Source organism: Lagopus muta, chromosome 16, assembly GCF_023343835.1.
Source record: "Lagopus muta isolate bLagMut1 chromosome 16, bLagMut1 primary, whole genome shotgun sequence".
NCBI classification, from domain to species: Eukaryota; Metazoa; Chordata; class Aves; order Galliformes; family Phasianidae; genus Lagopus; species Lagopus muta.
In genome coordinates, this window is record NC_064448.1 from 7,164,658 (window position 1) to 7,181,796 (window position 17,139).

General features: G+C 41.1%; 1 protein-coding gene across 3 annotated transcripts in view; it reads right to left on the reverse strand.

The window, feature by feature from the left end:
- Positions 1 to 17,139, reverse strand: part of PHACTR3 (phosphatase and actin regulator 3) — a 94,809-nt gene that overhangs the window by 30,582 nt on the left and 47,088 nt on the right. For 2 of the 3 annotated variants that reach the window (XM_048962774.1, XM_048962776.1), the window contains exons 2-7: positions 14,283 to 14,444; positions 13,342 to 13,419; positions 9,276 to 9,464; positions 6,182 to 6,385; positions 2,413 to 2,677; positions 1,303 to 1,550 (exon numbers count right to left, since the gene is read on the reverse strand). In XM_048962774.1, coding sequence (XP_048818731.1) covers positions 1,303 to 1,550; positions 2,413 to 2,677; positions 6,182 to 6,385; positions 9,276 to 9,464; positions 13,342 to 13,419; positions 14,283 to 14,444 — 1,146 coding nt within the window. The remainder of the gene's footprint in view (positions 1 to 1,302; positions 1,551 to 2,412; positions 2,678 to 6,181; positions 6,386 to 9,275; positions 9,465 to 13,341; positions 13,420 to 14,282; positions 14,445 to 17,139) is intronic. The other variant, XM_048962775.1, reaches the window with a different exon arrangement.

Sequence of the window (17,139 nt, forward strand, 5' to 3'; positions counted from 1 at the left end):
GCTGGATTAAGCTGATCTCATAGTCCGAAGAGCTGCTTCCCATGCCTGACCAATTGGGTTAATTCCTGAAAAATAATACCTGCCAGACAAAATGAAAGGAGGGAGATGGTGTTACCCCCTTCAGGTACATCAGCAGGGTCTGTTCTCACCTTGACTGGCCCGCTGGTGGCCAGTTCTGTTATTTCACCTCCTGCAGAAATCCATTTTTGATGCTTCAGAATTGAACCAAATAAACCAAATGAAACAAACAAATAATAATTTAAAAAAAAAAGGGGGGGGGGGGGGGAGAGAACAAAGGAAACAAAGCCCCAGTTTTGCCCATATCCATTGTCAACACCTTGAGACAAAATCCTTCCTAATCACTATCTCAGTGGAAATTGAAAATGCAAATATCTTTATCTATTTTCTTCCTAAGGATTAATTTCTCCTTGTCAGTATGATGTGTTCAATGCCAGTGTGTCCCATTACCAAGGCCAAATCTTGGTTATGCCTTGTTTCACAATTTATGGCAGCTCAGCTAGGACAACAAATGTTTTGAGAACTCATACCTTTTTCATGCTTGGTCTCTGCAGGTTCCCAATAAAAGTTCCTGTTTTAACTCAATTGAATCCTGACATTTATTTTCTTGTATGTTTACTGTTCATTCTATCAAGCAAAAGGCAAATGCAAATACTGCACACTAATGCAAGGACCTTGCTTGCATCTGTTACCAGTTCAAAGCTACATGCAGGGTAGCAATGACTAATTTGGTGATGTGAAAACACAGTACAGTAATCATAAAGTAACTCTGGATTAATTGATAATTTATATCCTGATTTTCAAACCTGCCTAGATTTTTAAAACTAGAAAGAACTTTTAGTGAATTATTCTGGTGTTATTCCTGCCACTTCTGCATCTCTCATTCTCTCTAAAATGCAAATAGAGGCATTTGAATGAATGCTGACAGAAGCAGTGCCATTCAGTGTCAAGACCAGAAATGCCTTGCTTACATTCCAGCTTGCACCATATGAATGGGCAGCATCATATCTCTGAAGCTGCTTTCTTCTGGGTCATATAAGCACTCCACAGTAGGAATCCACAGTCTGAGCCACTGTGTTGCCTAGCTTGCCAAGTATTCATCCATTGCAGCCACCTCAGACACTTTGCAGCTGGAACCCTGTATGATTTGGATTTATGTTATAACTTTGGATTTGTGTTGTGCTACCACACAGAATAATTTATAGTGCTCAGTATTTTCTGTTGTTTTATAGAACATTACATTAGGCTTCAATAGTATACAATGAAATAAGTGACTTTCCTTACCAGAAATAATGGAGTCATTCAAAACTTCCTCATCCTGATAAAAAACAGAGTCTTCCTTAAGCTCTGAGTTCATTATCATGTTTTCTTTGTTCTCATCCGACTCTTTAACTGAATTCCTCTTATTTTCTGTATCACTGCTGTAATTCAGGGAGTTCTCCTTTTCTTTGTTGCGCTCAATGCTAGACGTTCTGGATGGACGGACATCCACTCTTTTTTTTGGAGAGCCTTTGCTTTCTCTTCCATGGAAGCTGTGGGTGGAAGGTCGAGCCCAGTTTTTACAAAACACTGTTTTAGTGCCACAGTAGGAACTTATCACTATATGAAAATGACTAGCATGGCCTGTAGCTCATAAAAGCCAGGACAGAGAGTTCAGTATGGGAGAACAGGGGATGGCATCCTCAAGACTGCTGACAATAATGAGCACAGAGGTCTAGGTTTGTCATAAGGTACAGAAGGGTAATAATAAGGTACAGAGACTAATGTATTTGTTTGATATATAATCACGTGCTGTGCTGTGCTGTACTGATTAAAGGAAAACACGCAGGTGCATACCCCTAACATAAAACACACATGACACGAAGTATTCTCTTCCTGATATTTTCTGATCATGATAAAGGGCATGGAAATAATACTGAATGAATCTCTTCTCCACAACAGTAGATGTTATGGAGCTGAGAAATGTTACTAACTTCACTGGTTATTTCTGTCTTTCTCTAATACAGAGGAGGGTTCATAATGAAAACCAGATAAAGTACCCAACGTACACCCACAAAAGCATTTGTATTAGAAAATGTATACTCTATATGCTCATGTATAATCCAAGAGACATACTGAGATAGTAACATTTCTCAGATATATTTACAGGACAGTTTGCCTTAGTTACTCTGCCTTGATATGTTTGGAAGAGTTTCTTTTGCAGTGGGCCAAAGATTATTAACTCTTTCTACCTGCTTGAAAACCTACCATGTTCAAAGCAGTGACCTCAAGAAGATGAAGGCGAGCTGCAGAAGTGGTTAAAATGCTAAAAAACAGGATAAGGGTGTTTACCAAGAGAAATGATTTAGTGGAATGACTCCTCATGCACCCATGTAGCCAAGAGGCTGCAGGTACCTGTCCTGCCGGTGTTTGGTGGCCAGAGCCCTGTGGAGTTCTTCAATGACTCTGCTGGGAGGTAAAGGCAGGTGGACAGCAGCCAGGTGAGGGGAGCCAGTCGGCGTTGTTACCTGTCCTCTGACGTGCGACTCGGAGCTTTTCTGGCCAGAGGAATGGAAGAGGCCAGCTTGTCCTGAGATTTGAGAGGAGCCAACAACTACGTAATTCTTCAGGATAGCGGAAGGAGGAGACTTCATGGCTGGGTCATCTGTGTCGCTTCCTGCTGTCAAAATACAGGAGGGTAAAAGGTCATGCAATACTTGGATTTTTGTGCAAAGAGCCTGCACTGAAATTAATCTGATAGAAGAAAATAGTGATGTTTGGTTCTTGCTAAGAGGTAACTGGTTAAGCTGAGTAGCCATCTGAATTCAAAAGACTCATGCTATGCAGGTCTGCATCTTTGATGTAGCAAAATAGATGCTTACCCCACATCCCTTTTCTCCCACACAGTCATATTCTCCTTTTCCCAGCCCAGTGCAATCTTGATGGTCAGTGCTGTTCTTGTTAGCTACTGATGTCCTGTACTGTGGTGGCTTTCCATTCTAGCACTTTCTCTGCTGGACTCTGGCAGATTATATTAAAATTTATGCACTGCGGTTGACAGTCAGGACAAAATGTACCAGTGTCTATTGTCTGCTCTTCTGTGATGACTGCACTGATCAGACCCCTGTCTTTCATATGCCAGTTGAGGAAATGCCAAAATTATTGTAATGTAACATTCACATAACAAAACTTGCCAAATGAAATCCAAATGAAAGATGTGGTATTGAGCACCAAGAAATGAATAAGAAGAAAAGGACAAGCTAACATGTTTGTTTGTTTTACATCTCAATTCAGATTTTTTTTTTAATCTGGTATAAGCATTTTACTGGAAGCTAGATTTTAATGCATAAATTCTCTAGCACCTGAGTCCAAAACACAGCAGATGTTTCCCTGGTTGTAAGTTTGGTAGTTTTGCATTCTTGAGATACTTGAACACTTAGGCTGAAAAGATGCTGATTAGTTTTTCTGTTTTGCAGTTCTCTTTTCCTTTCCCTTTTTTCCACATAGCTCAGTCCCAAACTTCCTGGCATATGGTGGTGGTTATTGCAACAGTTCGGTCTGGTTGCAAAAAGGCAACCTGACATCTTCATGCAAAAGGACTTTGCTTTTCTCTTGTTGCCATCTAGTGTTGTAGACAGGAATTTAAACTGACACAGCTTATACAGGTATTGTACGAATTTGTTTTCACAGAACGTGTTTACTGTTTTTGAGGTAGGAGAGCAGAATTAATGAGGGCAACAGTAAAACCACTTTGGGTTGGGAAGGAGAGCTCCTGTATCCACAACCAAATTCAAACGTCAACTTTGAAAGCATAAGAACAATAAGCCCAGTCTCTTTTTCACATTTAAAGGGTAGACAAGAGAGCAAGATTTTACCATTGATGCCAATCTGCTTTCATATTCTAAGAGAGGCCTAAATCATTTTTTGATTTTAAGAAGACATTTTTGCACATTTCTCTCCGTCTGACCCAGAACTCTTATCAGTGCCCAGAGTTGTTGAATCTATCTCTTTATACCTCCAGGAGGCAGAGGTCAAGCCAATCTAAAAACTACACTATCAAAAATCTGAAAATGTCTGAAAGCACAGGAGCATTTCTTCAAGTCTCTAGGCATCCGATGTGCAGAGCCTTGGCAATGAGGTGCCTTCCTAGCCTGGAGCTGATCAGGACATTCTGCACCCACAGGACAGCCACCTTCTGCTAAGCAAAGATGTTTGTTCGGCATTCAAGTAGCAATTCTGATCATGTGCTCCTGTGGAAATACTTCTGAATTCGTTTTCCACCTCTGCTCAATAGGAGAGGGTTGCTGCGTTTTCTCAGAGCTAGAACCCTGCATTCAGCTCAACCCCAAAGCAGGAAGAGAGGACACTTTGCTTTATCTTCATATTTGCTTGTTTCTGAAATGGGCCAGCAGCCAATTTTGTCCTCATTGCAGCTTGGGCCAATATTGCGTTTCCTTAAATCACACCTTATTCAATCTAATAACAGCTGTTCAGTGAATAATCTTGCAAAGTGATGTCTTGGCACCTTGCCCTGTTCCCCCTCTCTCTGTGATTAATTGGTGCTTGGCTCATTCCTCACTCCTTTGCTAACAACATCTCCAGCATTGTTAAATGGGAAAAAAAACAAACACAAAAGAGCTTTTCAACCTCTTTGTTCCTTTTCTTTTTTAATAGCTCTTTGTTTGTCTCTTCCCATACATTTGTATCCCCTTTCACTCACTGACAGTATTTGTTTAGTTTTAACTTGCCACTGCCTCTACTTGCAAACAAAAATAAACAAATGTATAATGACCATTGGATAAAGGTCCATAGTTACTGCAGCCATTGAGAAAACCAAGAGTTGTTCTTTGTGGAATATTTATGTGAAAATTAAATGGCAAAACTCAAAATATCCCAGATGTTAGAGGAAATACTTAGGCTAAGCAGCAAAATATCTAAACTCAAAGTGCTGTTAAGCATATAGTGGGTCCATAACCTTGTTACTCTCTACAAGTTAGGTTTTCCAAATGGCCTAAATCCAACACAGAATGTCTCTCTTATCAGTTGAGCAGTGACAAAGGGGAGTCCTGGTTTGTCTAGTTTATATTGCAAGGTGGAAGAGGAAAGCTAGAGCTTGACCTATAGCAGAGAATGGTGAGAGAATCTGAGCAATAGCTCCAAGAAGCATCTTGAATCTAGGTCACACTTAAACTCTTATGGCCTTTAGGTGTGGACGAAATATGAACATTTTTCATTGGAAACAAATACTTGTGATTTTCCTCAAAAAGACAGAAAACCCCCTGTGTTTTCTGTGAGTTCCAGTAGTCTGATCAGTGTCTCTCTGATATTTTGTTTCCTGGTGACTTTGAAAACCCTGTTCTTTGTGTCAGTGGGGATGCAAATCAGGGCTGAGATAATGGCTGTCATTTAAAAGTCTAAATACCCAACAGGTCTGGCATTTAGATGTCAAGACTTGATTCTAATTTGCAGTAAGGCCCTTTTAACTGCCTTTACCATATGTAGGGGTCCCTAAAATTGGAAGAAACTAAAATCATATTCACTTTAACACCCCTTCTGTAGTGCCAGAATGTTGGAAAATGTAGTAACATTGGCAATACATTAGAAAATCAGGCCCAGAGGAACTGCTGTTGAAACATTCACTGAAGTCTGGCATGGAGTATTGCGTTGTGGGAGCCAGGTATATCACTTCTGTGCATTCTGTGTAATTAGACCGGATTTCATAGCTCTAGTTTAGAACTAGAGCATAACCTTAAGACAGAAACCTCTACAAAGCCTACTCACTTGAACTTTCTTTTGGCTATTTTACTGTTATGCAGCAGGATTCTAGGTTAAAAATAAGGGATAAAAATTAGAACCTTCCTCATGATTTATGTCATATCAATATGAGCATCTGACTCAGCAGATGATTGCAGTTGGTTTGATATGTTTTACATGTGTTTAGTGCAAAACAAATAATCCACAGATAGATATGTAAAGTACAAAGATCAGTGTGTTTTTATCTGGCATCCAGATTACTCAGTTCAGGGAATTCATTAGCATTCTATTCATTCACTGCAACTAGCCTGATTCACAGTAGCTTGCAAACACACGCCTTGCAAATGGATGTAAGAAAAAAAAATTGTACTATATAAGTGAACAGTGTATAAGAGATTGGGAAAGTCTGTACTGACTGGCAATGACTGACCTGTGACACTCTTTGTGATTTTGGAGATTGCCTTAGGTGGTGGAGCTGGGAGCAATGGAGGGCTGGGAAGCTGCACTGGATTTCCTTCTGTCGGTTTCTGGGGAGAATCTGTGGTTTCAGGTGCAAGTAAGGCTTGTGGACTGTCTTCAGATGCTGGCAGACTGGCATCTTCCAATTCTTCCTTGGGTGCTGAAGGTTTCTTGGCTAGTAAGAAGATGAGTAAAATTAATGGAAAATGAAGTTAATAATACTGATCAGCCAGGAGACAATGCCAGGAACACTCAGAAGAACAGAACACATGGTACTCAGCTAGAAGCACTTCTTCACTGTGCCAAAAAAAATTGTTCTGTGAAATAGCCAAACAGCTGAGGCAGGTGAAGAATAAAATGTATGAGGATATTGAAGAAATGTTAGTTCTTATGCTCCTGAGAAAAATTTGTGAGCCTCCTTTACTCCCCATTCCTTCCCTAACGCCAATTTTCCTTTTCTCAATAACAAAGACAGCAAGGTAAAGCAACTTCTGAGAACTGCAATGGATTTTCCTACAGCAGTGCAGCTGCAGTGTTGTGGTGTTATTGGGTGACTCCTTGTCTGTGCTAGGAACATGTCAGCAAAGGGCAAGGAGTATTAAACTTGTAATATTGCATGAAAGCTTGTTTTCCAGTTGTTCACAATATATTTTTTTCTCGATTAATACATTACATCAGCCTGCATCTTGCCATCTCTTACTGTACCTGACTCCAGAACTAATGAGTTTTTTTCTGAAGATAAAGTTGGCAACCAAGAAAAGTCTGTCATAAAAAAAGATTTACCAGAGAATCTCAGCAGCTAGCATAGAGCACAGAATGGGTGAAGTATTAAAAAAATGCAGTCACCAAAGCCATAATTTGAGATGGTGAAACAGCACTCATTTCAGGATTGTCCCCTGAAAGATGGCAAAAGCACCTAGCTTTTCCAGTTGGTAGAGGCTAAATGACTGAGCAGTTTGTTAAATTGACCTGTCTGTGATAAGGGCGCAGGGAAATAGATCCCAAAAGGCATGAAACTGGAGGAGGACATAGGTGAAATTTTAGTGATTTAGTCTAAAATTAATATCTGATTCCAGCAGTGCTTAGACCTGTGCAATGATCTTTGTATTGGCATATATGGGGACCCACAGGCAGGTCTGAGCAACTTGGGCAGGTCCCTTCCAAACGATGCATCCTGACACCATGGGCTGAGTAGTAGCCATGAAGGTTGTTTGTCCCAGCCCAGCAGGTAAAGCACTGATCCAAGTGGGGAGATAAGAGTTTCCCCTTAGCATGAGAGCTGTCCAGACTGTTTGGGCTGGAGAAATGGTAAATCCCCAACTTTTAGCAGCCTGGATTGTCTAAACAAAGTACATTTCCCTCCAAAGCATTCTAGACCATCTCCTAAAAACCCAGAGAAGTGGGTACTCACAGCTGCCACATCACAAACATTTTCTTGGCTTGCTTTTTATGCCTTATTTGGAATACAAGCTCACACTCTCTCTCAGCATCCTGGTATTCAGAGTGCATGGGGAAGCACCAGAACAGTTGGAAACAATAGCATTGGCAAGATAATAGCATTTAATTTGTTGACTAACAGATGAATAAATGTGCCTAGAAGAGGAGGAATGAGTATTTGTCATTCAAGAATGACAGGAAATTAGAATAAATACACAAATGTGACTTGATAGGAAAGCCTCCTTATGTGATAGTTACCAAAATTACTAACTAATTTCCTTTTTAATATATATTTATAGGGAAATGCTTTGTTCTAGGCTGACATCAGTTTGTATTTTTATTCCTACAAGTATGGAAGACGTGAAATAGGAAAGAAAAATTGAGGAAGAAAGATGTTAGTGGCTTGCCAAGAAAATCAGTCATATTTGGATGCTTTTCCTTGAGTTGAATGGTACTTTATTCTGGCAGTAATTTCACTCCCTGTGATAAGAGGGGATGCTCAGTGCAAGTGCAGTGAGCAGCCACAGTGGGACGATGCAGGTAGGGAAGGTGGACCTGAAAAATGCTCAGCCTCAAACACACCTTCTGAACTTGATTGTGTTCAGAGTAGTATCACAGAAATATCATGTACTGTTGTCTAAAAATCATTTTATGGCCCCAGAAAAGAAAGCTTTGCTTCTGGTTTTTTTTGTTTGTTTGTTTTTTGTTTTTCTTTCTGTCATTGTTTTTGTTAATAACAGCATGTTTGAGTCAGAGTCTGAAGGCAGACCTGAGTCTTGAGCACACAAACCTATTAACAGATTTCATACTGCAGAGTGAACATTTCCTGCTGAAAATAGTCCAAGGGCTCAAGACTCCTTGGCAGAGTAGACAATTGCTTACGGAGAGCCACTGGTCAAAATGCCACCTTGCTACTAAGTAGAAATCTTTCCCTTGAGCTTGTCCCCACACCCACCAGCTGGGTTACGTGGGCAAAGCTGCCCTGCTTCTGCCTAAGGAGTTAATTGTCTGTGTATTAAACAAACATGAGCTCTATAAATGTTTCCTCATAGTCCTGTCCGTGACCTTCATTCCATAACCTGAGGATGAAAAGCTGTCTGTCAGGAAGTCAGTGGAACACCCTGCAGCTGTCCCTCGCCACTCCTGTTTGCCAAAGCACAGTTCCACGAGAAGGACTTGGTTTAGCTTATCTGTACTTGCAGCATTGAGCTGCACTTGTGTTTGCAGGGTGTTGACGTAGATAGAAGTTGTGCACTGAATGTTGTTCCTCAAGCCAGGACAGACAACTTCAGCCTTGGCAGAGAAGTCTGAGAAATTTTTTTTTGAGAGAAACTTGTTTCATGTTCACAGCAGTCACTGCTAATTCCAAAAGAGCACCATGCCAAGACTGGATTGTCTCATAATCCAACTAATCCCATTATGTGAAGATTTGTGTGGTCCCTCAGTTTGGTAGCAGTCTCAAAATCACTGTTATAAAAAATAACGAGTGCTAACTCAGTATGTGGCTGCTGAGCTGAATGAGGTGTTCTGGCTGTCCACCACACTAACATATTTGACTCCTCATGCAGCTGCGGAGCAGAAATGTCTTTTAACATCTTATTATATTTTGAAACATTTTTATTCAATACCTGCATCTTCTTTCAGCTCATCCAAATGCAGCTCTTCACTAAGTGAGGTTACATCTGTCGTGGCTGCTGTTGTACTCTCTTGCTGCATCTCTTCAGAGTCGAGTGCCTGGCACACAGGTACACAAGCTGGAGCGTCACTCTGTGTTGCTCTTGTGGCATCATCACCAGTGCAGGCTTTTCCTTCAGTATCTACAACACCAAATCATTTATTATTAATTAAACGATGAGCAGTGAAAGCTGAACCTCCCTGCTATCCTCTCTAGCAGAGTGAGTCTCAAAGCTGTAGTAATTTCAAAGTAGTCAGGGTCTGAGGTTTCTTTTAGAGAAGCACTTGATTTCTGAAAGTACTGAGCATCTGTAATGTGAAACTCATGGATACCAGCCCATCTGGACACTAACATCCACCCAATTTTCTAGACATCTTTTTCTGTGCATGTCCAGCAACCTGGTTAATTAGGCACTGTGCATATACAGGGAGACCACTGTGCTCTGGAAGCACCTGCTGTGTGGAAGATAAGCATGAACATGGGAAATCAAAGGGCTCTGGAGGGAGGCAATTCCTTCTCTGAGCAGAGCTCACAGTGCAGCATGAGCACAGGTTGCTGTGACATGTCAGGGTCATGCCAGGCTCCATGTGCAGGACCCTGCTCTCCAGCTGCCCAGCAGTAATGCTGGCAGGACTGCTAGTATTCTCTACCCAGCTGTAGATTTTGGGCACAGCACTGGATACTCAGCTTCAAAAAGCATGTCTTGTATAATTGAGCTGATCAGGTATTCAAATCCCTCCTCATGCAGACCTAGAAACTGCTCTCTTTGCTTACTCTGAAAGATTTCTGTGCCAGTGATCCCTGCAGCTGTATGCATCTTGATGACTGAAGCTTTTCTTGTATTCCCCTATTCAAGCAAGATTCCTCAGAATACAAACTATCCTTTTACTGCCCAACTCTCAGAAATTCACAAGATCAACGTCACCGTTGCAAAGCAAAGCAATTACTTCCCACTCTTGCCATCTGTCCATGCTGATGGACATGCCTGCTGTCCACCCCTGACTTCTAAATCTTATTTCTCAGCCCTATACCCTCCTTTCTGGAAGCCCCTGACAGGGCTGTTTCCTTGCAATGATATCATGGCAGGTTTCTTCAACATTGATTGAAAACCAGCTAGCACTCACAGCTATCCCTTTTTAATACAATTTGGGCAATCTGCAGAATAATTTATTGCCCTTTAGGGTAAGGGTATCAGATTTTGGCCCAGAGATGCTGCGGAACGGATGCAGTATTTTTGTACACTGAGCTCAGTCTGCCTCATAATCACGTTTGGTGAAAAGTTACTGTTCTTAAAATAGTCCCTGCAGTAGCACAGTTGCTATGATACAGGGAAGGGGAGGGGGAAAAAGTTCATTGCCTACATTTCAGCTCATTGGGAAGGCAGCCTATACATAATCATTGGTATATTAACAGCTGCCTCTGTTACTTGACAGGCAGCCCTTACCTCCCATTGCTGTAAGCAGAGCTCCACCTGGTTCGTTTTGTGCTCACAAAGGGGAGAAATACTGGGGGAAGTTCCCTCAGTGTTTTCAAGGTAACTCTGCTTCACACGTTTCTCACATCCTTCAGAAAGGCAGGCTGCTGACAGCTGTGCCACAATAGAGCTGCAGACAGAGACATGAGCTCCTTCAGATCCTGGCCGATGAGAACGTAATGACTAACGGAGTATTGACAAGGAGACAGCCTTGCTGAAGAATTTCTATTGAGGAACATCTGAAACTCAGAGAAGTGATGCTCCTTGTCAGAAATGAGCAGCTTGTGCACAGAGCAAAGTGGACATTCTGCTTTGATTGGCAGTGGTTCCCAACACCGTGGTTTAGAGAAAGTCTGAGGATGGGAGAAAGCACATACCCTGGTACAGAAAGCAGCAGAGTCTTGGGAATTGCAAAGTAACCAGAAGAATTGGGGCTGTGATTTATCTGGGAAAGAATCCCACTGTGTGCCAGACCCATACCCTGTAAGCTACAGTGAAGCTGTATGGCAGGTTCAGGAGGTTCCAAGGGCAGCTTGGTATTTGCCATGTATGAGCCACAGATTTGGCTGTGCAGCGTGGCTGGGCAGCTGTGTTTTGGGGTTGTGCGAGGAGACAGGGTGACATAACCTGTTAGGATGACTCATCCCCAAAGCAAGGATGGCACAACTTCACCCTGGGCTGCTCGCAGATTGATGCAGTCTGTGCTAGCTCAGTGGCTTGCTCTGAGCCAGCAGTATGGTCCAAAATGCTGCCTGACAGACCTTATGCTGTGAAGCTGGAGCGTGACGTTGTAACTGCATGAAGCAGATCTACAGATTTCTCAGACTAGAGCTTCATCATGGTTCAGACTGATTATGAAAGTGAGCAGTAACCATGTATCTAGAAGAAGAGTAGAGCCTGATGAAATAGAGAGATTTAAGGATTTACAGCAGTCTTTTTAGCTTAGTACTGCTGCTCTGACAATTGCAACTTACTGCATAAATGAGGACTTAGCCTTGAAACTGCTGCCACTTCAGCTCAGTCCAAGTAGGGCACTAATCATTTACTGAGAATTATTTGGGTCAATTTTTGATACCGGTTAATAAGCTACTTCTGCTGATAATATAATAAAATAACCCTGGAGATTCACAGCACTTTGTGTAAAGAAAAATAACTTGGAGGCTGCTGCAGTGTCCTTCAGCTGACTGTTAGCTGCTCTTCCTTTCTGGGCACAGGGTGGTACTGTAAGCTGGTTTGGTGTTTAGAGGAGCTCTGTGCTTTGCTGTTTTATTTACTGCTGTTTTGCAATGCTCAGACATCCATGATTTCAAATTCATAGGTTATGGGGAAATTCAATACTCCCAGCAGATACAGGGTGTATTTTTTTCTATCAGGTGGTGCTGATATGCTGATAGGACAACTAGTTTGCAGAATGAGAGACAGAAAGCTCAAGGGAAAGGCATTGAAAATGTGCCTTCTAAAACTGCCCCTTTTAGAATAAGCTGATGGTTTGATAGGTATTGTAACTTGAACATATTAATCCATGTTAAAATATATCCAATAAAATAATATGATAATTGCTTTAATGCAGTGAAAAAAAAATCCTGTTTAAAATACTCTTTTTTTTTCTGACTCTTCTGTTGCTCGGTTACACGCCAGCATAGCATCACTGCGTGCTGTCCCACAGGCTATTTATAGTCACAGCATTTGTTTCATACAATGGAACTCAATTATTACTTTCAAAGAACATCATTCCTATCTACCAGATTGGTCAAAATCAAAAGGCTGATCTTTCCTCAGTACAATGCTTTCTGCTATTAAGTTTTCAAAGCAAAGAGGATTTTATTTTTTTTAATCTATGTTTACATGGAAAAGGCAATTGGGATGCTGTCCAAAACACACAGAGCTCACTTGGTCTTGCAGAATAGTCACCCAGGTAGCCACCCAGATCCCTTAACTATCTGCTAGGGCTTGGAAACAGTGATACACAGAACCACAGTCCTTTGTGCATATCCATTCAGTGACCTCTACTGAATCTGGTTTGTACTTGGGATGGCTTTAAAATGACACTACTATCAAATGCTTCACTTTTGCACGTGAATGGAAAGCCAGAAAGGCAGCTGAAAAACATCACATTAGTATCATTTTATGAGATTGGGAGTCATGGACTGCACTTTTAAGCTTCCCTGCTGAATGCATCTGTTATGTTTCAGTTTGTATTTGCACCAGTTGTAGCTGACTTTCTTGGCAGTTGGATTTAGCTGGGTTTAGACCAATTGCATAAAATACATCCACCAGCTCAGACTCACAACATGTATAAATCCAGGCAAGCTGGAACTGCATTCAAGGTGGAAAAAACATCAAAAAATTAAACTGCATGGGCTGCTTGGAACAGGGAGGGATTTAAAAAAAATACAAAAACTAACAGCCTAATACTGATTTTTTTTTCTGCTTGTACTTAAGGTTTTCTTTTTTATACACTTGATTGTTGATCTTTCTTCTTTTGCTTTTTCCTATGGTACAGAAAAAAGATTTTTATCAAAAAAGATGAAGAATTTTTACTTACCCTGTTCCATCATTTCCAGAAGGCCTTTCTTAATGAGTTCATCCCGACCTTGTCGTGCTGTCATTTTCTTCTCCAGCACTGCAAGAAGTAGTAGCATGATACAGCACCAGCTTACAGTGGAGTATTCCATACCTGACTGAGAGCTGCAATGTGGTATTTCTCTCTAGTCTCAAGTGCTGTGTGCTTGGAAAGAAATGCAAGGAATTTTGGGGGAACTTGGACCAGTCAGCCAATTTTGTACTTTTTCCTTTGTTAAAACAGTAAAATCAAGCACACAGAGTTGAGATTTATGATCTAAGATGCTGCTGATCACCCTGAGAGCAGAATAGCAGTGGTGTTAGAGCCTTGTGCTGTTTGGTACGGTGTATTGGAGCTGCTGCAGGAGGTGGTGTCCCTCACTGTGACACTCCAGAGGGTATCAGAAAAGTGGAGGGAACTGCACCATCTTCTCTGAGGAAAAAGCAGGCAAGTTTGTCTCCTTACTGATCTGAGACACACCTGGTTAGTAGTGTATAGTGCATGTGCTGGGCTTATCTACTGCAGGCAGCTGCTTGAGGGAAGGCATTTTGCATGCTGTAGTTCCCTCCTGTCACTTCTCATGATGTTATTGTGACCTATATAATCTTCACCCCAAACAAAAGGGGTGATGATGCTTGGGGACATAAATGTAGTCTATTTGGAGAAAGGACACTCCATGAAAGCAGTCTATGTCAAGGTTTGTGCTTCACTCATATTTTTAGCTTTTCTTCTAAATGTATGACATTGTACTATACAGGAAGCCTGCATATATGAGTGTTTTCTAGTTTTAAATGTTATAAATCTATAACATGTTGAGATCTCCAAATTAGATTTAGATCAGGTCATCACTAGTATTTCTGTGCAAGCACATTTCTCCCAAGCTGAGCTTTGCTTCGTGCAGTGTCAGACTGCTCTCATCGTACCTGCAGAGGTCTGCTTTAACTTCTCATTTTTCTTTTTCCGCCACTTCCAGGGTTTGAAGATCCTGCCCAGTGTCGCCAGTTTGCTGTTTCTCCTCACTGGTGGAGTTCTAATCCCTGAGACCAAGTAGTCAGAACGCACTGCAGGAGACTGCTCCATCTCATCTGAGAAGGGAAATGAGAGGAAAGCCAGCAGTTAGACCAAGTGCTTCAGCATAGACTTAAAAAGGGGACGTGAATGGAGGCTCCCCAGCTAACAAGTGCTTGGTCTTGTCTGCTGCTTCCTACCAGTGTCTTTCCAGGCTGTGGACTTTCACAGTACCTGTCTGGATGCCAAATACTTGAGCATCTCCACTGCTGCCTTCTCTCAGGGATCTATCAAGGCTATTAGGTGCATGGAGAGGAAGATGTGCTAAATTTGTACACCCTATGCTTTATTCCATCTCTTTCCTGACTTTGATTCAGCAAGGGAATGGTGTTCCTCTCTGTCCCAAGGGCTGTGTAACTCTGCGTTACAGCCTTTTGAAACATGGAGAGCTGGGTACTCCCGAGAGCTTTAGCAGTAGAAATTTAACACATATGCAAATTGGGCCCACACAGGCTCCAGTTAATCAAACAAATGTAATGTTCATTTAGAAAAATTTAGACCTTTATGAAGAGCTAAAGAGAGTGTGAGAAAGCTCAGTCCTGCCTGAAAACCCAGCTACCAGCTGCTCTCAGGCCACAGGATATTGCTGTCTTCTACATGAATTCTCTTCACAAAAGCTAACACTGAACACACCGACTTGTATGAGCTAATGCTTTTATATAAGAATAGTTTGATATATGCTACGTAAATAAAATCTTGAAGCTATTGTGCAAATTTATTCCTTGAGGAAGTTAAAGGGAAATTTCTTTCCCTTTCGTCCTGCCAAGCCACAGGAATTCACACATAACATTTTGGCTGGGAAAGCAATTTAAGTATTTTTAATATTTTGTCTTGAAAATACACTCAAGATTTTGCTGTGTGAAATGATGTACACTGACTGTTCATAGTTGAGTGCTGGCCCATACCATGAAACAAAGTAGCACAGGTCCATAAATGGGGTTATTGATGGCTTCATTAAGATTTGTATTTGAGCACCAGTATAGTGGTTGTTGAATGAGAAGCTGCCATCAGTCATCAGATGTGGTACATAAATAAAAACTGAATGACAGTTTGTTGTTCAGTAATAACATACGATCTAAATAAGCAACGTGGAGCTATGAACATATGCACATTTCCAAGAAATTTCTCTCTGAAAAAACATTTATTACAAATTGCTTTATGACTGCAAGACAAAAACTATACAGCATCATCTAGGTTTTGTTTTTAAGTTAACGGGGTGAACGTGTTTAAATCACAGTATGGAGGTGGGGATTTCCAAGTAAACAGGAAACAATTTCTGGAAGATTATTAAACCCAGCAGGGGAATGAACACATTCCTCCTCTTCCATTTAATTTTGAAAATACTGGTAATAGAGATGAATCATTCAGTGGAGAAAAATTGAAAACTTGGCCATGGACACTATCAGAACAAAGAAGAGGTTGTAGAAATATTTTTGCCCCTCTCACTGAATGTGTCCTGTGGATTCTCCTTCTATGTAAATTTCTTTTGTCTCATTCACATAACATAGAGTTTATCTTGGGGTTTTAATTTATAATAGATCTGGAAGGTACATATAAACATATGTTTGTTTTTGAAAGAATGATGTCCAAGATGACAGTTACGGTTTAGTTTGGAGGTCAATTTTAAGAAGCTGAAAACAGAAACTAGCACTGAGCCTAGCACAGAGGGAGGCCAGTAGCCTACAGACCACAGCTAGAGTGCCAAAAGTTATCACACTTATTTCTAATTGCACATTCAAAATTGAGAAGTGTCACGGAAAAGGCTTTGAAGAAGTAGAGTTGCTCTTCATTACAGAGATGGCAATGAGAATGGAAAATGACAGAGTAGATCTGCTATTAATTTGCTATTATGATTACTTTAAGGCTGTAATAGAAGCCTCAGAAAAAAACATTTGGCCATTGCTTGTGACATCCCTTGAGTGGGAATGGAACTGTTCACAAAATTAGCTCATCTCAGAAGAGCTGTAGATCAGACTAAGCCTGATCCTTGACTTTGGAAGCTTCAGCAGTGGAGCAGGACAGCCTGAGCTCAGCCATCCCTGTCTGTGCTTGTGAGGCTGCAGTGCTTCATGAACATCTCCTGTCATCCCATGAATTTCTCGAGCATGTGAGTGAAGATTAAATGAGAAGCTCATGTAAAGCAGTACTTTGGCAAGTTGCTGCTTCTACTGCATTTCATTCAGATGTAGATGCCTGCAAAGTGATTTAGGCATTATCCACGTGTTTTATTGAACGCTGGCAGCATGAGATCACTTTACCATTTTTGCCAGATAGCAGGGGATTTAATCAGAACCAGGAAATCATTCAAACCCAAAGCCGTACGTCTATAGCAGTGTTTCTTATCCCAGATATTTCCCTAAGAAAGAGAATGGGGAGGTATTGCAAAGGCACTAAGCATTCCCTAAATGCCCTGCCACCTCAGTGCTCCCGTCATTTTCATCAGCCCTGTAAATGTTTTTTTTCCATCACCTTCTGCCCTTCTGGGATTGGAAATGTAACTATGCTTTAGACTTGTTACAAATGAAATACAGATAAAAATCAAACATTCCAGTGGAGATTTTTGTGTTTTGTTGTTTTGTTTTTCTTAGCTTATTAAAGCTTTCTCATACAATGAGAACAGTTCTTAAGCAAATGGTTTTATCACCTTGTACATTTGCACCATATGCAGTTCCTTCAGTGTACATTTGGAAAAATAGACGAAGGCATAGCAAG